The 21,464-nt window shown below is 50.9% G+C and overlaps 1 protein-coding gene across 4 annotated transcripts in view; it reads right to left on the bottom strand.

Moving 5' to 3' along the window:
* Positions 1–11,114, bottom strand: part of ncapg (non-SMC condensin I complex, subunit G) — a 134,024-nt gene extending 122,910 nt beyond the window's left edge. For 3 of the 4 annotated variants that reach the window (XM_085966965.1, XM_085966990.1, XM_085966981.1), the window contains exons 1-2: positions 11,028–11,114; positions 309–435 (exon numbers count right to left, since the gene is read on the bottom strand). In XM_085966965.1, the coding sequence (XP_085823091.1) occupies positions 309–422 (114 nt within the window). In that variant the 5' untranslated portion in view covers positions 423–435; positions 11,028–11,114. Of the gene's footprint in view, positions 1–308; positions 436–10,934; positions 10,997–11,027 lie in introns of those variants that run through there. The other variant, XM_085966973.1, reaches the window with a different exon arrangement.
* Positions 11,115–21,464: the final 10,350 nt, after the last annotated feature.

Here is a 21,464-nt window from a genome sequence, read left to right as displayed (position 1 = left end):
TACTTAAGCGTAAAATGTTGGGGATTAAAGGTAAAACCAGGGAACGAATAAAAAAAAAAAATAGGTGAAGGGTAAGTAGTATCAGGTACTAGTTAGGGGAGTGATGTCAGAATGAAGGGAAGTGTTGAGTAGAGTTCCCTGGACCCCTTACTGTTTCTGATTTACATTAAGATTCAAAAACTCAATGCAAACTGCTAAAACACACTTTGAAGTGATCAACTTAAACTCAAAATACAACAAATACAGTAATCGGTACTATGACTTGATTTACAGCAATATTCTCCAGAGCACTATACACTGCACTGTACCTGATTATACATTTGTTTAAGACCTGCCACCAGCTTTGCCAGATTTTGATGTCCTTTCTGGGCCATTTCAAAGGCTTGTCGAATTTGGAGCAGTTGATCTTTTTGTGTCCCCATTTTTAAAAAAGATCTGAAATAAACAATAGGCTTTAATGAATCATAACTTATTACTGTTTAGCAGGACTTTTTAAAGCAGCAATAATCCCACTTGATAAAAAAATGCTTTGAAAGTTAAAGGGCAAGGAAAGTCCAGTGATTTAGAAAAAAATATTAGCAGAGAGAAAATGTTGATTGAAACTGCAGATCTCCCAGTGTGGTTGCATGCATGGGATCAGATCTCCCAGTCAGTAATGGGCCAGACAAATCGAGATCTTCCAGTCAGTATTGGTGCTGTGTGACGCCAGACTGCTCCAAGCTCTCAGGCCCTCACTGCTCTGGTGACGTCACAAAGGCAGGGACGGTCACAAATTTCTTTAAACTCCCAAGTGTTGCTCCTCATTGAAGCCTGACAGAAAACAGAATTGACACAGACAACGCCCCCGGGTAACCTCTCCACGCTGATAACCTAGTTTCCCCGCTCCTTCAGCACTCGGGTTACCAGACACCCTTGCTGGTTACTTGGATTACTGCATACCACCAACTAGTTATGCAGGTTCCCACAAGCTTTCTCCCACCCAACACCAGTTATATGGGTTACCGCATTCCCTCTCCCTCCCCCCCAGGTTGCCATGCTGTCGCCCCTCCACCATTAGCTACCCAGGTCACTGAACACTCTCTCCAGCCCCCTCCCCCCCCCCCCCCCCCAAAATCCATTACTACACCCACTTCCACCCCACCGTGTACCCGGGTTACAACATTCTGTTTTTTTATGGCATGTGGGCGTTGCTGGCAAGGCCACCATTTATTGCCCAGTCCTAATTGTCCTTCAGAAGGTGGTGATGAGCCGCAGTCCGTGTGAAGGTACTCCCACAGTGCTGTTAGGTAGGGAGTTCCAGGATTTTGACCCAGCGACGAAGAAGGATCAGCAATATACTTTTAAGTCAGGATGGTGTGTGACTTGGAGGGGAACTTGCAGGTGGTGTTCCCATGCGCCTGCTGCCATTGTCCTTCTAGGTGGAAAAGGTCGCGGGTTTGGGAGTTGCTACAGTGCATCTTGTAGATGTTACGCAATGCAGCCACGGTACGCCGGTGGTGGAGGGAGTGAATGTTTAAGGTGGTGGATGGGGTGCCAATCAAGCAGGCTGCTTTGTTCTGGATGGTGTCGAGCTTCTTGAGTGTTGTTGGAGCTGCACTTATCCAGGCAAGTGGCGAGTATTCCATCACACTCCTTATTTGTGCCTTATCAACGGTGGAAAGGCTTTGGGGAGTCAGGAGGTGAGACACTCGCCACATAATACCTAGCCTCTGGCCTGCTCTTGTTGCCACAGTATTTGTGTGGCTGGTCCAGTTAAGTTTCTGGTCAATGGTGACCCCCAGGATGTTGATGGTAGGGGATTTGCGATGGTAATGCTGTTGAATGTCAAGGGGAGGTGGTTAGCCTGTCACTTGTTAGAGATAGTCATTGCCTGGCACTTCTGTGGCGCAAATGTTACCTGCCACTTATTAGCCCAAGCCTGAACGTTGTCCAGGTCTTGTTGCATGCAGGCATGGACTGCTTCATTATCTGAGGAGTTGTGAATGGCGCTGAACACTGTGCAGTCATCAGCGAACATCCCCGTGTCTGACCTTATGCTGGAGAGGTCATTGATGAAGCAGCTGAAGATGGTTGGGCCTAGGACACTGCCCTGAGGAACTCCTGCAGCGATGTCCTGGGGCTGTGATGATTTACCTTCAATCAGCACAACTATCTTCCTTTGTGCGAGGTATGACCTCCACCCCCCCCCCGATTCCCATTGACTTCAGTTTTACTTGGGCTCCTTGATGCCACACTCGGTCAAATGTCGCCTTGATGTCAAGGGCACTTCACCTCTGGAATTAAGCTCCTTTATCCATGTTTGGACCAAGGCTGTAAAGAGATCGGGAACCAAGTGGTCTTGGCGGAAACCAAACTGGGCATCAGTGAGCACGTTTTTGGTGGGTTAGTGCCACTTGATAGCACTGTTGACGACACCTTCCATCACTTTGCTGATGATTGAGAGTAGACTGATGGGGCGGTAATTGGCCAGGTTGGATTTGTCCTGCTTTTTGTGGACAGGACATACCTGGGCAGTTTCCCACAGTCGGATAGATGCCAGTGTTGTAGCTGTACTGGAACAGCTTGGCTAGAGGCGCGGATCGTTCTGGAGCACAAGTCTTCAACACGATAGCCGGGAGGTTGTCGGGGCCCATAGCCTGTGCTGTATCCTGTGCGCTCAGCTGTTTCTTGATATCACGTGGAGTGAATTGGCTGAAGACTGGCTTCTGTGATGGTGGGGACCTCAGAAGTAGGCTGATATGGATCATCCACTAGGCACTTCTGGCTGAAGATGGTTGCAAATGCTTCAGCCTTGTATTTTGCACTCACGTGCTGGGCTCCACCATCCTTGAGGATGGGGATATTCATGGAGCCTCCTCCTCCCGTTAGTTGTTTAATGGTCCACCACCATTCACGACTGGATGTGGCAGGTCTGCAGAGCGTTGATCTGATCCATTGGTTGTGGGATGGCTTAGCCCTGTCTATAGCATGCTGCTTCCGCTTTTTAGCATGCACGTAGTCCTGTGTTGCAGCTTCCCCAGGTTGGCACCTCATTTTTAGGTACGCCTGGTGCTGCTCCTGGCATTCTCTTCTACACTCCTTATTGAACCAGGGTTGGTCCCCTGGCTTAATGGTAATGGTAGAGTGAGGGATATGCCAGGCCATGAGGTTACAGATTGTGGTGGAATACAATTCTGCTGAGCGCCCACAGCACCTCATGGATGCCCAGTTTTGAGCTGCTAGATCTGTTCCGAATCTGTCCCATTTAGCAGGGTGGTAGTGCCACACAACACGATGGTGTCCTTAGTGTGAAACATAGAAAAATAGCAGGCCCTTCGAGCCTGCTCCGCCATTCAATAGGATCATGGCTGATCCTCTATCTCAATACCATATTCCCGACGAAGACGGGACTTCGTCTCCACAATGACTGTGCTGTGATCACTGCTACCAATACTGTCATGGACAGATGCATCTGCGACAGGTAGATTGGTGAGGACGAGGTCAAGCAGGTTTTTCTCTCGTGTTGGTTCTCTCACCACCTGTCGCAGGCCCTGACTGGTAGTTATGTCCTTCAGGACTCGGACAGTAGTGGTGCTACCGAGCCATTCTTGGTGATGGACATTGAAGCCCCACACCCAGAGTACATTCTGTGCCCTTGCTACTCTCAGTGCTTCTTCCAAGTGGTGTTCAACATGGAGGAGTACTGATTCATCAGCTGAGGGAGGGTGGTAGGTGGTAATCAGTAGGTTGCCTTGCCTATGCTTGACCTGAAGCCATGAGACTTCATGTTGAGGACTCCCAGGGTGACTCCTTCTCGACTGTATACCACTGTGCCACTACCGCCGGTGGGTCTGTCCTGCCAGTGGGACAGGACATACCCAGGGATGGTGATGGAGGAGTTTGGGACTTTGGCTGATTCTGCAAGTATGACTATGTCAGGCTGTTGCTTGACTTGTCTGTGGGACAGCTCTCCCAATTTTGGCACAAGTCCCGGATGTCAGTGAGGAGGACTTTGCAGGGTCGACTGGGCTGGGTGCGCCGTTGCCGTGTGTTCATAGCCAGTGCCGAGGTCGATGCCGGGTGATCCGTCCGGTTTCATTCTTATTGTGTTTTGTAGCGGTTAGTTACAACTGAGTGACTTGCTAGGCCATTTCAGAGGGCAGTTAAGAGTCAACTACATTGCTGTGGGTCTGAAGTCATATATAGACCAAACCAGATAAGGACAGCAGATTTCCTTCCCTAAAGGACATTAGTGAGCCAGATGGGTTTTTACAACAATCCGATAGTTTCCTGGTTACCATACTGATACTAGCTTTTTTTATTCCAGATTTATTTAATTAACTGAATTTAAATTCCCCAGCTGCTGTGGTGGGAGTAGTGGTTTATTAGTCCAAGCCTCTGGACTACTAGCCCAGTGACATTACCACGATGGCACCGTACCCCCTTTCCTCTGCATTAGTTACTCACATTAACACACTTTCTTTCCTTCACCACAGTTACCACACTCTCTCTCCCCCTTTACTGCACTCCCTCTCTCTACCCCTTTACCGCACTCCCAGTCTCTACCCCTTTACCGCACTCCCAGTCTCTACCCCTTTACCGCACTCCCAGTCTCTCTCCTTTACCGCACTCCATCTCTCGCCCCCTTACCGCACTCCCCTTTACTACATTCCCACTCCCCTTTACTACATTCCCACTCTCTTCGCCCCCCTTACCACACTCCCCTTTACATTCCCCCTCTTCGCCCCCCTTACCGCATTCCTCCTCTCTTCACCCCCCCTTACCGCACTCCCCTTTACTACATTCCCCCTCTCTTCGCCCCCTTACCGCACTCCCCTTTACATTCCCCCTCTTTGCATTCCTCCTCTCTTCGCCCCCCCCTTACCGCACTCCCCTTTACTGCATTCCCCCTCTTCACCCCCCCTTACCGCACCCTCTTCGCCCCCCTTACCGCACTCCCTCTTCGCCCCCCCTCCCGCACTCCCTCTCTTCGCCCCCTTACCGCACTCCCTCTCTTCGCCCCCTTACCGCACTCCCTCTCTTCGCCCCCTTACCGCACTCCCTCTCTCCCCCCCCACCACACTCCCTCTCTCCCCCCCCACCACACTCCCCCTCTCCCCCCCCTTACCGCACTCCCTCTCTCTCTTCCCACTTTACCACACTCCCTCTCTCCCCCCTTCATAGAATGATTACAGCACTGAAGGCGGCCATTTGGCCCATCGAGTCCGTGCCGGCTCTCTGCAAGAGCACTTCAGTTAGTCCCACTCCCCTGCCCTTTTCCCATAGCCCTGCAATTTTTTTTTCCTTCAGGAGAACAACCCCAGCCTCTCCAGATCACTGAAGTCCCTCATCCCTGGAACCATTCTTGTAAATCTTTTCTGCACCTTTTCTAAGGCGTTCACAACCTTCCTAAAGTGCAACGACCAGAATTGGACACAATACTCCAGTTGAGGCCAAACCAGTGTTTTTAAAGGTTCATCATAGCTCACTTACTTTTGTACTCTATGCCTCTATTTATGAAGCTCAGGATCCCGTATGCTTTTTTAACTGCTTTCTCAACCTGTCCTGCCACCTTCAACAGTTTGTGCACATATAACCCCCAGGTCTCTGTTCATGCACCCCCTTTAGAATTCTACCCTTTAGTTTATATTGCTTCTCCTCGTTCTTCCTACAAAAATGTAGCACTTCGTCCTCTTCTGCGTGAAATTTCATCTGCCACATGTCCGCCCATTTCACCAGCCTGTCTATGTCTTCTTAAAGCCTGTCACTATACTTCCAAGTTTTGTGTCATCTGCAAATTTTGAAATTGTGCCCTGTACACCCAAGTCCAAATCATTAATATATATTGAGACAAGCAGTGGTTCTAGTACCGGCCCCTGGGGAACACCACTGTATACCTCCCTCCAGTCCGAAAAACAACCGTTCACCACTACCTGTTTCCTGTCATTTAGCCTGAATCCATGCTGCCACTGTTCCTTTTATTCTATGGGCTTCAACTTTGCTGGCAAGCCTATTATGTGGCACTTTATCAAGAGCCTATTGTAAGTCTATGTAAACCACGCCAACCGCATTGCCCTCATCAACACTCTCTGTTACCTCATCAAAAAACTCGATCAAGTTGGTTAAACACGATTTGCCCTTAACAAATCCGTGCTGGCTTTCCTTAATTAATCCACACTTGTCCAAGTGCCTGCTAATTTTGTCCCTGATTATCGTTTCTAAAAGCTTCGCCACGAGGTTAAACTGACTGGCCTGTAGTTGCTGGGTTTATCTTTCTCTCTCGTTACACCCTTTTTTGAACAAGGGTGTAACATTCGCAATTCTCCAGTCCTCTGGCACCACCCCATTGGAAGATTATGGCCAGCACCTCCGCGATTGTCACCTTAACTTCCCTCAGCATCCTAGGATACATCCCATCTGGACCTAGTGACTTATCTACTTTAAGTACAGCCAGCCTTTCTAGTACCTCCTCTTCATCAACATGTATCTCCACTACCTCCTCTTTCAGCATCTCTCTTCCTTGGTGAAATCCTTACCACAGTCCCACTCTTCTCCCACCCCCACCCCCTCCCCATTACCTGGGTTACCACACTCCCTCTACCTCCTGTTACCCGGGTTACCACGCACCCACTCACTCGTTACCCGGGTTACCACACTCCCTCTTCCATAACCCCCCTCACTTACCCGGGTTACCGCACTCCCTCTTCCATAACCCCCCCCCCCCTCACTTACCCGGGTTACCGCACTCCCTCTTCCATAACCCCCCCCCCTCACTTACCCGGGGTACTGCACTCCCTCCTCCAAACCCCTCACTTACCCGGGTTACTGCGCTCCCTCTTCCATCCCGCCCTCACTTGCCCGGGTTACTGCACTCCCTCTTCCATCCCCCCCCCTCACTTACCCGGGTTACTGTACGCCCTCTTCCATTCCCCCCTCCCTTTTAGCCGGGTTACCGCACTCCCCTCTTCCACCCTCCCTCACTTACCCTGGTTACCGCACTCCCTCTTCCATTCTCCCCCCTCACTTACTCTTCCATCGCCCCCCCCCTCACTTACCCAGGGTACTGCACTCCCTCTTCCATCCCCCCTCACTTACCCGGGTTACTGCACTCCCTCTTCCATAAGCCCCCCTCACTTACCCGGGTTACTGCACTCCCTCTTCCATCCCCTCTCACTTACCCGGGTTACTGCACTCCCTCTCCATCCCCTCTCACTTACCCAGGGTACTGCACGCCCTCTTCCATCCCCTCTCACTTACCCGGGTTACCGCACTCCCTCTTCCATAAGCCCCCCTCACTTACCCGGGTTACTGCACTCCCTCTTCCATCCCCTCTCACTTACCCGGGTTACTGCACTCCCTCTCCATCCCCTCTCACTTACCCAGGGTACTGCACGCCCTCTTCCATCCCCTCTCACTTACCCGGGTTACCGCACTCCCTCTTCCATAAGCCCCCCTCACTTACCCGGGTTACTGCACTCCCTCTTCCATCCCCTCTCACTTACCCGGGTTACTGCACTCCCTCTTCCATCCCCTCTCACTTACCCGGGTTACCGCACTCCCTCTTCCATAACCCCCCCCCCTCACTTACCCGGGTTACCGCACTCCCTCTTCCATAACACCCCCCCCCCTCACTTACCCAGGTTACCCCACTCCCTCTTCCATAACCCCCCCTCACTTACCCGGGTTACCGCACTCCCTCTTCCACCCCCCCAGCCCCTTTACCCAGGTGACCACGCTCCCTCTACCTCCCGTTACCGCGCTCCCTCTTCCACCTACCCTCTCCTTTACCCGGGTTACCGCGCTCCCTCGTCCACCCACCCTCTCCTTTACCCAGGTTACCGAGCTCCCACATCCATCCGCCCCCCTCACTTACCCGGGGTACTGCGCTCCCTCCCACCCACCCACCCTCTCCTTTACCCGGGTTACCGCGCTCCCTCTTCCACCCACCCTCTCCTTTACCCAGGTTACCGAGCTCCCACATCCATCCGCCCCCTCACTTACCCGGGTTACTGCGCTCCCTCTTCCATCCCCCCTCACTTACCCGGGGTACTGCGCTCCCTCTTCCATCACCACTCCTCACTTACCTGGGTTACTGCGCTCCCTCTTCCATCCCCCCCTCACTTACCCGGGTTACTGCACGCCTTCTTCCATTCCCCCCTCCCTTTTAGCCGGGTTACCGCACTCCCTCTTCCATCCCCCCTCACTTACCCGGGTTACTGCACTCCCTCTTCCATCCCCCCCTCACTTACCCGGGTTACTGCACTCCCTCTTCCATCCCCCCTCACTTACCCGGGTTACTGCGCTCCCTCTTCCATCCCCCCTCACTTACCCGGGTTACTGCACTCCCTCTTCCATCCCCTCTCACTTACCCGGGTTACTGCACTCCCTCTTCCATCCCCTCTCACTTACCCGGGTTACTGCACTCCCTCTTCCATTCTCCCCTCCCTTTTACCCGGGTTACCGCGCTCCCTCTTCCATCCCCCCCTCACCCCTCACTTACCCGGGTTACCGCGCTCCCTCCTCCATCCCCCCCTCACCCCTTACTTACCCGGGTTACCGCGCTCCCTCCTCCATCCCCCCTCACTTACCCGGGTTACCGCGCTCCCTCCTCCATCCCCCCCCTCACCCCCCCGGGTTACTGCGCTCCCTCTTCCATTCTCCCCTCCCTTTTACCCGGGTTACCGCGCTCCCCTCTTCCATCCCCCCCTCACTTACCCGGGTTACTGTGCTCTCTCTTCCATCCCTCTCAATTACCCGGGTTACTGCGCTCTCTCTTCCATCCCCCTCACTTACCCGGGTTACTGCGCTCTCTCTTCCATCCCCTTCACTTACCCGGGTTACTGCGCTCTCTCTTCCATCCCCCTCACTTACCCTGGTTACTGCACTCCCTCTTCCATTCTCCCCTCCCTTTTACCCAGGTTACCGCGCTCCCCTCTTCCACCCCCCCCCCCTCACTTACCCGGGTTACTGCACTCCCTCTTCCATCCCCCCTCTCACTTACCCTGATTACTGCACTCCCTCTTCCATCCCCCCCCTCACTTACCCTGATTACTGCACTCCCTCTTCCATCCCCCCTCTCACTTACCTGGGTTACTACACTCCCTCTTCCATCCCCTTCACTTACCCGGGTTACTGCGCTCTCTCTTCCATCCCCCTCACTTACCCTGGTTACTGCACTCCCTCTTCCATTCTCCCCTCCCTTTTACCCAGGTTACCGCGCTCCCCTCTTCCACCCCCCCCCCCTCACTTACCCGGGTTACTGCACTCCCTCTTCCATCCCCCCTCTCACTTACCCTGATTACTGCACTCCCTCTTCCATCCCCCCCCTCACTTACCCTGATTACTGCACTCCCTCTTCCATCCCCCCTCTCACTTACCTGGGTTACTACACTCCCTCTTCCATTATCCCCTCCCTTTTACCCGGGTTACCGCGCTCTCTCCTCCATCCCCTCACTTACCCGGGTTACCGCGCTCCCTCCTCACTTACCCGGGTTACCACGCTCCCTCTTCCATCCCCTCACTTACCCGGGTTACCGCGCTCCCTCCTCACTTACCCGGGTTACCACGCTCCCTCTTCCATCCCCTCACTTACCCGGGTTACTGCGCTCCCTCTTCCATCCCGCCCTCACTTGCCCGGGTTACTGCACTCCCTCGCCCGGGTTACTGCACTCCCTCTTCCATCCCCCCCCCTCACTTACCCAGGTTACTGCACTCCCTCTTCCATTCCCCCCTCCCTTTTAGCCGGGTTACCGCGCTCCCCTCTTCCACCCTCCCTCACTTACCCTGGTTACCGCACTCCCTCTTCCATTCTCCCCTTCCTTTCACCCGGGTTACCGCGCTCCCCTCTTCCATCCCCCCCCCTCACTTACCCAGGGTACTGCACTCCCTCTTCCATCCCCCCTCACTTACCCGGGTTACTGCACTCCCTCTTCCATCCCCTCTCACTTACCCGGGTTACTGCACTCCCTCTTCCATTCTCCCCTCCCTTTTACCCGGGTTACCGCGCTCCCTCTTCCATCCCCCCCTCACCCCTCACTTACCTGGGTTACCGCGCTCCCTCCTCCATCTCCCCTCACTTACCCGGGTTACCGCGCTCCCCTCTTCCATCCCCCCCCTCACTTACCCGGGTTACTGCGCTCTCTCTTCCATCCCCCTCACTTACCCGGGTTACTGCGCTCTCTCTTCCATCCCCCTCACTTACCCGGGTTACTGCGCTCTCTCTTCCATCCCCCTCACTTACCCGGGTTACTGCGCTCTCTCTTCCATCCCCCTCACTTACCCGGGTTACTGCGCTCTCTCTTCCATCCCCCTCACTTACCCGGGTTACTGCGCTCTCTCTTCCATCCCCCTCACTTACCCGGGTTACTGCGCTCTCTCTTCCATCCCCCTCACTTACCCGGGTTACTGCGCTCTCTCTTCCATCCCCCTCACTTACCCGGGTTACTGCGCTCTCTCTTCCATCCCCCTCACTTACCCGGGTTACTGCGCTCTCTCTTCCATCCCCCTCACTTACCCGGGTTACTGCGCTCTCTCTTCCATCCCCCTCACTTACCCGGGTTACTGCGCTCTCTCTTCCATCCCCCTCACTTACCCGGGTTACTGCGCTCTCTCTTCCATCCCCCTCACTTACCCGGGTTACTGCGCTCTCTCTTCCATCCCCCTCACTTACCCGGGTTACTGCACTCCCTCTTCCAGCCCCCCCCTCACTTACCCTGATTACTGCACTCCCTCTTCCATCCCCCCTCCTCCCCTCACTTACCCTGATTACTGCACTCCCTCTTCCATCCCCCCTCCTCCCCTCACTTACCCGGGTTACTACACTCCCTCTTCCATTCTCCCCTCCCTTTTACCCGGGTTACCGCGCTCCCTCCTCCATCCCCTCACTTACCCGGGTTGCCGCGCTCCCTCCTCACTTTCCCGGGTTACCACGCTCCCTCTTCCATCCCCTCACTTACCCGGGTTACCGCGCTTCCTCTTCCATTCCTCCCCTTTACCCGGGTTACCGCGCTTTCTCTACCATTCCCCCCGGTTACCGCGCTTCATTTCACCTGGTATATTCAGAATTTGCCTTTTTAAAATTCAAATCAATTCGGCGCGAGCCGCCGACACCAACCGCCCGAAATTTCAAATCAGGCTCTCGCGAGATTAGTGCGTCTATCTACCGGAAATGACAAAACCGTGAGTCTGTGCTATTGGTTGAAGCGGTCCGCAGAGCGACAACAGCTGTGCAGGTAAACACAGCACAGCCCGGAACTGGTGGCTAGTATAAGCTAGTAAATTTCTTTTGACAGGTAAACTTCTGAAATAAAACCAGAAAATGCTGGAAGTACCCAGCTGACGAGTTAGCACCTGTAGAGGGAAAATAAATAAACTTACATTTTGGTAAGTGCTGCCTCATGGCTAGTTGCTTCCAACGTACGTCAATGGTTTTGGATTAAGAAACTTAACGCAAAGTGGTCAAATTTACAGATGATTTCAAACTAGGAATGTCAGTAGAATTGGACAAGGTCAGAAAATACAGAGAGTTGAAGAAGAAAAAAATAGGTTACACAAGTACTCTGAATAGAAACATAGAAGATAGGAGCAGGAGTAGGCCATTCGGCCCCTCGAGCCTGCTCTGCCATTCAATGAGATCATGGCTGATCATCCAAATTCAGTACCCTGTCTCTGCCTTCTCCCCATATCCCTTGATCCCTTTAGCCTTAAGAAATATATCTAACTCCTTGAATATATTTAATGAATTGGCCTCAACTGCCTTCTGTACTAGAGAATTCCACAGGTTCACCACTCTCTGGGTGAAGAAATTCCTCCTCATCTCTGTCCTAAATGGCTTACCCCTTATCCTTAGACTGTGACCCCTGGTTCTGGACTCCCCCGCCATCGGGAACATCCTTCCTGCATCTAGTCTGTCTAGTCCTGTTAGAATTTTATAAGTTTCAATGAGATCCCCTCTCATTGTTCTAAACTCCAGTGAGTATAAGCCCAATCGACCCAATCTCTCCTCATACATCATTCCTGCCATCCCAGGTATCAGTCTGGTGAATCTTCGCTGCACTCCCTCCGTGGCAAGAACATCCTTCCTCAGATAAGGCGACCAAAACTGCACACAATACTCAAGGTGTGGTCTCACCAAGGCCCTGTACAACTGCAGCAAGGCATCCTTGTTCCTGTACTCAAATCCTCTCGCTACGAAGGCCAACATACCATTTGCCTTCTTAACCGCCTGCTGCACCTCCATGCTTACCTTCAGCAACTGGTGCACAAGGACACTCAGGTCTCGTTGCATTTCCCCTTCTCCCAATCTATTGCCATTCAGATAATAATCTGCCTTCCTGTTTTTGCCACCAAAGTGGATAACCTTGCATTTATCCACATTATACTGCATCTGCCATGCATCTGCCCAATCACCCAACCTGTCCAAATCATACTGGAGTTTCTCGGCATCCTCCTCACAGCACACACGCCCACCCAGCTTTGTGTCATTTGAAAACTTGGAGATATTACATCTAGTTCCCTCGTCTAGATCATTAATATATATTGTGAATAGCTGGGGTCCTAGGACCGATCCCTGCGGTACCCCACTAGTCACTGCCTGCCACTCGGAAAAAGACCAGTTTATTCCAACTCTTTGCTTCCTGTCTGCCAACCAGTTCTCTATCCAAGTCAGTACCTTACCCCCAATCCCTTGTGCCTTAACTTTACACGCTAATCTCTTATGCGGGACCTTATCGAAAGCCTTCTGAAAGTCCAAATACACCACATCCACTGGTTTTCCCTTATCTATTCTACCAGTTACATCCTCAAAAAATTCCTGTAGATTAGTCAAGCACAATTTACCTTTTGTAAATCCATGTTGACTTGTCCGATCCTGTCCCTGTTTTCCAAGTGCTCTGAATGAAAGAGAACTTGCATTTATATGCGCCTTTCACAACTTCCAGATCTCCCAAAGCGCTTTACAGCTTTTTGAAGTGTAGTTCTAATGGAATATAGAGAAACACGACAGCCAATTTCTGCACCGCAATATCCTACATACAACAATGAGATGATGACCAGATAATGAGTTTTCAGAAATGTTGGTTGAGGTATAAATATTGGCCAAGGCACCAGGGGAGCCGCTCTGCTCTCTTTTGAATAGTTCCATGGAATCTTTTACGTTCATCTGAGAGGGCAAACGGAGCCTCGGTTTAATGTCTCATTCAAAAGACGGCAACTCTGACAGTGCAGCACTCCCTCAGTACTGCACTGGAGTGTCAGCCTAGGTTATGTGCTAAAGTCTCTGGAGTGGGACGTGAACCCACAACCTTCTGACTCAGGCGAGAGTGCTACCCACTGAGCCAAGTCTGACACATTAAATGGTGTTGAATGAACTAAGAAAGAAGCTGAAAGATTGTATTTGGTCTCAAGAATGAACAGGTTTGATAGCTTGAATTACCTTTTATATTTTCCACATTTTTTTCTCCCTCTGTTCCTTCAGTTTTCTCCCATCCTTTGGGCTCTAACTCATGCTGGCATACTGTTCCACAGGCACCTGTGATTCTCGAGTACATCAGCAAAGTGGCCATTCTTAATGTATCAGCCTTAATTGAGTGTCAGCAAGCTATTCATGCAAAATGGACATAAGAGTGGAACCCAAATGTATTGTCAGTTGATATCCTAACGCACATGCTTTCAACAGGGGTCACTGGATAGCAACTGGCAGTGAAATCCTGTCTACTTTTCCCCCATACTGCATGCTTTAGCCTCCTCCCTGTTAGTCCGTTCCATACATTCACCACCCTCTCTATAATGGAGTTAATCTGCAGCTTCCCTTTTCTAAGCTGCCAATGTCCACTGGTTATAGTTTGTGGCAATCTGAAACATTATCTGGGTCCAATTTATTTAATCCCTTAAGAATCTTGAATAATATCTGAGTTTTATCTTTCCCAGAGTAAACACTACCAGGCTCTTAAGCCTCGCCATTAGATATCAGTTGGTTGCCTTTTCTGCATTACCTCATATCCCTGCATATCCTTGCTGTAGTATGATAACTAAAATTGTATGCAAGTACTCCAGTTGTGGCTGTTATCAGTGACTTGTAGACACACATGAGGGCAATTTTAATCCTACTCGCTCAGCAGAAACCTGGCAAGTGGGGAGTTAAAATCACCCTGGCTCTTACCTGTCCGAAAGCTGCCATGATTGCAACATCTGCGATTTTAACCAGCTCACCTAAGCAGGCAGCAAAGACACACGCCTGGAGCCAACAGGGTTCTTCTTTACTTATGCATGTTGCGGCCCAATGACATCATTGAGACCCGACTGTAATTTTAACTCAGGCCTGATCAGGAATCTACGTGGAGTTAAAATCAGGGCCACAACTCTCCCTCTGGCTGTGCATCCTAAAATCTGAATAGCTTTCTTTACTACAGTCATATACCGTGCTATTGTTTTCAGTGAGATACCCACCAGTACCCCTAGATCCCTCTCCTGTCTTGAGTTCTGTAGTCAGGAGCCATTTAGTTTATATTTAGCCTCTTTTGACTTGATATATACTCGTCTTGGTCAACCATGCTACCTAGATAGGTTTTTTTTCCCTATTCCCTGTATTACCTCTATTGTTGCCCACCTCAGTCATTTCCCTCTAGTGATGTGTAGCAGTTCTCTATTCTGTACAGTAATTCTAAACATGATACACTTTTCATCCATGCACTTCCCTCTAGGAACATAGGAACAGGAGTAGGCCATTGAGCCCCTCGAGTCTGTTCCACCATTCATTGAGATGGTTGATCTGCGTTCTAACTCCATATACCCGCCTTTGGCCCATATCCCTTAATACCTTTGGTTAATAAAAAGCTATCAATCTCAGATTTAAAATTAACAATTGATCTAGCATCAATTGCCGTTTGCGGAAGAGAGTTCCAAACTTCTACCACCCTTTGTGTGTAAAAGTGTTTCCTAATTGCAGTCCTGAAAGGTTTGGCTCTAATTTTTAGACTATGGCCCCCGGTCCTAAAATCCCCAATCAGCGGAAATAGTTTCTCTCTATCTACCCTAACTGTTCACCTTAATATCTTGAAAGCTTCGATCAGATTACCCCATAACCTTCTAAATTCTAGGGAATACAACCCTAATTTGTGTAATCTCTCCTCACAACTTAACCCTTGAAGTTTGGGTATCATTCTGGTAAACCGATGCTACACTCCCTCCAAGGCCAATATATCCTTCCTAAGGTGTGGTGCGCAGAACTGCTCACAATACTCCAGGTGTGGTCCAACCAAGATTTTGTACAGCTGTAGCATAACTTCTACCCCCTTGTATTCTAGTCCTCTAGATATAAAGGCCAGCATTCCATTAGCATTTTTGATTATTTTCTGTACCTGTTCATGACATTTTAATGACCTATGTACCTGGGCCCCAAGTCTCTTTGGACCTCCACTGTTTTTAGCTTTTCACCATTTAGAAAGTACCCTGTTCTATCCTTTTTAGGTCCAAAGTGGATGACCTCACATTTGCCTACATTGAAATCCATTTGCCACAGTTTTTCCCATTCACTTAATCTGTCGATATCCCTTTGTAATTTTATACTTCTATCTACACGGCCTACAATGCCGCCTATCTTTGTGTAATTTGCAAATTTCGATATATGGCTTTCTATCCCATCATCTAAGTCATTAATAAATACAGTGAATAGTTGAGGCCCCAACACAGATCCCTGCAGGACACCACTAGTCACATCCTGCCAATTTGAGTACCTGCCCATTATCCCTACTGCCTGTCTCCTGCCACTCAGCCAATTTCCTAACCAGGTCAATAATTTGCCCTCAATTCCATGGGCTTCTACCTTAGTTAACAGTCTCTTATGTGGGACTTTATCAAATGTCTTTTGGAAATCCATACAAATAACATCCATAGACATTCCCCTGTCCACTACTTTAGTCACCTCCTCAAAAAATTCAATCAGGTTTGTCAGGCATAACCTGCCTTTCACAAATCCATGCTGGCTCTCTCTGATCAACTGAAAATTTTCAAGGTGCTCAGTCACCCTATCCTTGATTATCGACTCTAGCAATTTCCCGACAACAGAACTGGTCTATAATTTCCCGGTTTCTCTCTCTCACCATTCTTAAATAGCGTAGCGACATGTGCAATTTTCCAATCTAAAGGAACAGTTCCTGAATCGAGAGAATTTTGGAAGATTATAGTTAGAGCATCTGCAATATGCTCACCTACTTCCTTTAAAACCCTGGGATGGAAACCATCCTGGGGATTTGTCACTCTTTCGTGCCATTATTTTCTTCATTACTGTTATTTTTATTTACGTTAATTTTATTGAGTCCCTGTCCCTGATTCAATATTAGTTTCCTTGGGGTTTCTGGCATGCTATCATCTTCCTCTACTGTAAATACTGAAGCAAAGTAATTATTCAACATGTCTGGCATGTCCGCCATTTCCTTATTATCATTGACAATATTACTGCTTTCAGTTTTTAAGGGGCCAACATTGCTCCTGACAACCTGCTTTTTCCTAATATAATTGTAAAAAATTCTGTGTTGATTTTGATATCCCTTGCAAGTTTCTTTTCATACTCCTTTTTGTAGCTCTTACTATCAGTTTTGCGACCTTTTGCTGTTCTTTGTATCTTTCCCATTTGCCAGGATCTGTTCTATTTTTTGCATTTTTGTATGCTTTTTCTTTTAGTTTTATGCTGTCCCTCACCTCTTTAGTCATCCATGGCTTTTTTTTGGCAAGCAGAGTTCTTGCCCCTCAGGGGTATAAACTGGTTCTGTATCACCTTGAATTATTTTTTGAACATCTCCCACTGATCTTCTGTCATTTTACCTATTAACAGATTTACCCAGTTTACTGTGGACAGTCTCTGTCTCATCCCGTTGAAGTCGGCCTTAGCCAAATCTAAAATCTTAGTAGCTGTTTTGCGTTTCTCCCTTTCAAATGCTAACTGGAACTCGATCATGTTATGATCACTATTGGATAAAGGTTCACGCACAGTTAGGCTGTTAACTAAATCTGGCTCATTACTCATTACTAAATCTAATATGGCATGCCCCCTTATTGCCTCTATGTTAGGGAATAGATTATATATATATTTTAATAACATAGTTTTAATATAATTAAACTAATGACTGAAAGTGCTGATTATGCTTAAACTGAGAACAGTCAACCACGTGCTGCTGAACTGTAGAACAAAGGGATGATGGTGTGATGTACCAGAGATCCAATCACAATGTGGTAACGTCACATCGGCTGATTTAGCTTAACTTTAGAACAAAGGAATGAGTGATGCACCAAAGATCCAATCACAGTGTGATAACGTCAGGTCGGCCGATGTAGCTGAACCAACCATAGCTCTGCATGCATGCTGCTGAGCCAATGGTAATAAAGGGGCGGGTACATTTACTGTGATCTGATGCTGTATAAGAACCAGCCATTTTGAACATGCTTGTGAGTAGAACAAAGGACAGTCAAACATGTAAGTCAAGTGATGCAATAAATCGACTATTTAAAAACTACCACTGGACTCAAAATCTTTTATTTTAGTGCGTTGACCTCAGATTAGTGTGGTCCACTGAAATTAAGAGATCTAACACTCTAGGACATATTGTTATAGAGTCATAGGGGGAGAAATTCGGTATCGCCCCGTTTGGGGTGCTAGTATTGGCGGTGCGCAAAGTTTAGTGCCAGGCGCAAATTATCGCCGCCTCCAGCGATATTGGGTACCTGCGCCCCTGAAGGTGATTGCAGCGCTAAATCAGGTGCTGCACGACAGTGTTAAGGCGCTAACCCGTGGGCGTGACGCAATATCTCCGCGGGCGGGCGCAGCGCAGGTGCTGTCAATTATCGAGTGCAGCCAGACACGCTGGCGCCGGACAGCTCTTAAAGGGGCGGATCGATCATCATCTCCAGCTGCACCCTGCGCTTCGGAGGCCTCAAACTCGGCGGTAACCTACCTGTGGCGTCGACAACTGCCTGAACATGGAGAGGGCCAGGGAGAGAGTGCAGCGCTTCAGCGAGGGGGCATTGGATACTCTGGTTGGCGCGGTGGAGCGCAGGCGATCTGTATTCTACCCAGAGAATGGCAGGAGGCCTCAGCACAGCGACTATCGCAGAGCTTGGAGGGAGGTTTCCAACAGAGTCACCTCCAGCAGCATGGTTCCCAGGACTCCTGTGCAATGCAGGAAGAAGTTCAACGACCTCACTCGGGTCGTCAGGGTGAGTGCCTTTTTCAGAATCATCTTCATCCCTCCATCTGGACCTCACTTTATGGCCAGAGGGTGTGCAAAGCCCCAATGGCCAGCTGTCATCCAGCACCCATGGCCCTTTCTGGAAACACACACGCACATTCAGCTCTGTGCATAATGTAAGGGCTAATCGACCATGGGCGGCATGTCATCCCAGGTCAGGGCAGCATAATGTAAGGGCTAATTGACCATGGGAGGCATGTCATCCCAGATCAGGGCAGCATAATGTAAGGGCTAATCGACCATGGGAGGCATGTCATCCCAGATCAGGGCTGCAGGTTTCCTCATGCCCCGTCCTTTCTCTTGCAGGCCAAGCTGGCCCATAATAGAAGGCAACAGCATTGGACCGGAGGAGGCCGGCCTCACCTGCAGACCCTCACAGCGAGTCCAGCGGATTGTGGCAAGCCGGATGATTGGCCCCGTCGCCTCTGGAGATGCCGACCCCATTGTGGACAGCAATGGTAAGGTCATCACATTTTTGATCTCTCTCCTTCCACTTGTTCCCCACACCAGCATGCTTTTTCACTCTCGAGCCAACTCAGAGCATTGCAGCACTCATGCATCCCTTGCTGCCACCCTGTCCTTTCGCTAAAGCCACTCTTGAACCTCCCTGCTTTCAGATGCTGCATCACCAGCTCGGGAGGCGGGCCCTCAAGCTGCCAGTGCGAGTGACTCTGGAGGCGACGAGGAGGAGGAAGCCGGACCATCTGTGCCACCCTCAGGCGAGCCAGCCCATGTCCAGACTGGGGCGACGCCTTCCCTGGAGGGGAGCGGGGGGGAATGGTCTGAGGAGGATGCAGCTCCAGGACCCAGCGGCCTGCAGCAACGCGAGGGGGGTAGGGAAGCTCGGGGGCTGCCTCCCCGGAGGGCGAGTCGGGCCGCGAGTGCTGCTGCACAGAACGCAGAAGAGGTGCGTGTCCTCGCAGAAATGAGCGCCCAGGCTGGGCAGAGGCACACTGAGCTCATGGCTGCAGTGGCAAGGATGCCTGATTCCATTGAGACACTGGCAAGGAGTGTCCAGGACTTCGGTGCAGCACAGGCAAGGAGTGTGCAGGACTTCGGCGCAGCACTGGCAAGGATTGTCCAGGACTTCGGCGAAGCACTGGCACCTGCCACGCAAGTGCTGAGTGCTGCCACGCAGTCAGTGGCTGGTCTCATGCAGACGCAGATTGAGGCCACGCAAGCACTGACTGCTGCCACCCTCGCTGGATCAGGCAGGATTCCCCAGGGCCCTCGCCGCGCCACAGCAGGCCAGCAATCTGTGCACCAGCCGATTGCTGCGCATGCTGCGGTGCTGCCCCGTCAGAGTGCCAGTGTGTCGGCCGACCAGGGAGCTGCTGTCCACTCTCAGGATGACAGCATTCCTGATGCCACCACTGGCACTTCTCCACTGCAGCTGCCACCACCTGTAGGACAGACTGCTGCCGCCCATGCAGAGTTGGCGCAGTCAGCAGCCGGGCCCTCCAGGCCCAGAGCTGGTCCAGGCCGTCCCTCAAGGGCATCTGCGGTCTCAGTTTCGGACAGTCAGCAGGCCTCCCCCAGCCTTGCTGCAGCCACTGGGGTCCCATTACGGAGGAGCTGCAGGGCGGGAAGGGGGCAATCCCACAAGGGAAGCAGATCACCATCGAGGGGCAAAAAGTGGGAGGTGTTGCTAAATTATGTTATTTTTTTCATTCAAGGCCGAGGATGCTGGTCTGAATGTTGGTTATGTTTTGGACATTATCTCCAGGGTGTGAGAGCCAGTTATGTTTTGGACATTGTCTCCAGGGTGTGAGAGCCAGTTATGTGGCAGTCTGTTTGTTTTGGTGTTTGTTTCCATTGCTTTGTCATGCGGGAAGGATACACAGTTTGTTAAATAAAGAAGTTTATTTATTCACAATGTCCATGTCTGTTCTTTGCACAAATTGTTGCCTTGACCGGCTTAGGGGTAGCAGAACGGTTCCATTCATGTTCTTGGAATGGCAGAAAGCATTCCCTCAGAGGGGCCTAGAAGCGACTTGCTATAAGCCTCTGACGGACGGCCCTTGCAGTTTGTGCCTCCCTCCTGTCTTGGTGCTGCTCCTCCTCCTCCTCCTCCTCCTCCTCTGCTGGTGCTTCAATGTCTGGTGGCATTGGCTGGGTCCTGAGGATTGCCAGGTTATGCAGCATGCAACACACAATCACGAAGTGGGAGACTCGCTCAGGTGAGTACTGAAGGGCTCCTCCGGAATGGTCCAGACAGCGGAACCATTGCTTCAGCATGCCGATTGTGTGCTCCACGATGTTCCTGGTCGCTTGATGGCTCTTGTTGTATCGTTCTTCAGCAGGGGTGCTGGGCGAACGGAGCGGGGTCAGCAGCCAGAGGCACAGAGGATAGCCCTTGTCCCCGAGAAGCCAGCCTCCTGGGTGAGCCGGGGCTTCGAAAAGGTCTGCCACAGAAGTCTGGCGCAGGATGAAGGCGCCATGGCTGCTGCCTGGAAAGTGGACATTGACAGCGAGTATCAGCTGTCGGTGGTCACAGGCCAGCTGCACATTCAAAGAATGGAACCCCTTTCGGTTGCGGAAATCCTCCGCATTCTCTAGAGGTGCCCGCAAAGCCACATGCGTGCAGTCAATGGCGCCCTGCACCATGGGGAAGCCCGCTATCCTTGCGAAGCCCTCTGCGCGCTCTCGCTGCTTGTCCGGGGTCATTGGGAAGGAGCTGTACTGCCGTCTCCTTTTAAAGAGGGCATTAGTCACTTGACGGATGCAGCAATGCACCGCGAACTGTGAGATGTTGGCAATGTCCCCAGCAGCGGCCTGAAAGGAGCCGCTGGCATAGAAGTTTAGAGCCACAGTGATCTTCACAGCCACCGACAGAGATGTCCTGCACCTTAGTTGAGGCTGTAGATCTGGCTGAAGCAGGTGGCAGAGCTCAGTGACCACCTCCTTACTGAAGCGCAGCCTTCGGAAACACTGCTCCTCCGACATGTTGATATACGAAAACTGTTGGTGGAAAACCCTGGCAGCGTAAGGTCTCGTGTGCCGACGTCTGTTGGCCCTCCTCCGTCTGGCCATGCCTGCCACTCTATCCCTGCATCTCTGTGCCCTGTCAATATGATTGAGAAGGACGACGTTCCCATCCAATGCAGCCCCCATAGTAAGTGCGCACTGAAAGTTATGCTGGTTGAGAAGCTTACCAACTGCAAAGTTATGTTCAGAAGGCTAAAGTTCCTCAGCCAGCGTTGACTCACTGCAGAAATGGCTCTCCATTTGTCTCTGAGCAACTCT

This window comes from Somniosus microcephalus, chromosome 2 (genome assembly GCF_052327205.1).
Source record: "Somniosus microcephalus isolate GS21.2 chromosome 2, FLI_Smic_1.0, whole genome shotgun sequence".
NCBI classification, from domain to species: Eukaryota; Metazoa; Chordata; class Chondrichthyes; order Squaliformes; family Somniosidae; genus Somniosus; species Somniosus microcephalus.
Note: the sequence above shows the minus strand (reverse complement) of the source record. Positions and strands in the feature narration are given on the sequence as shown.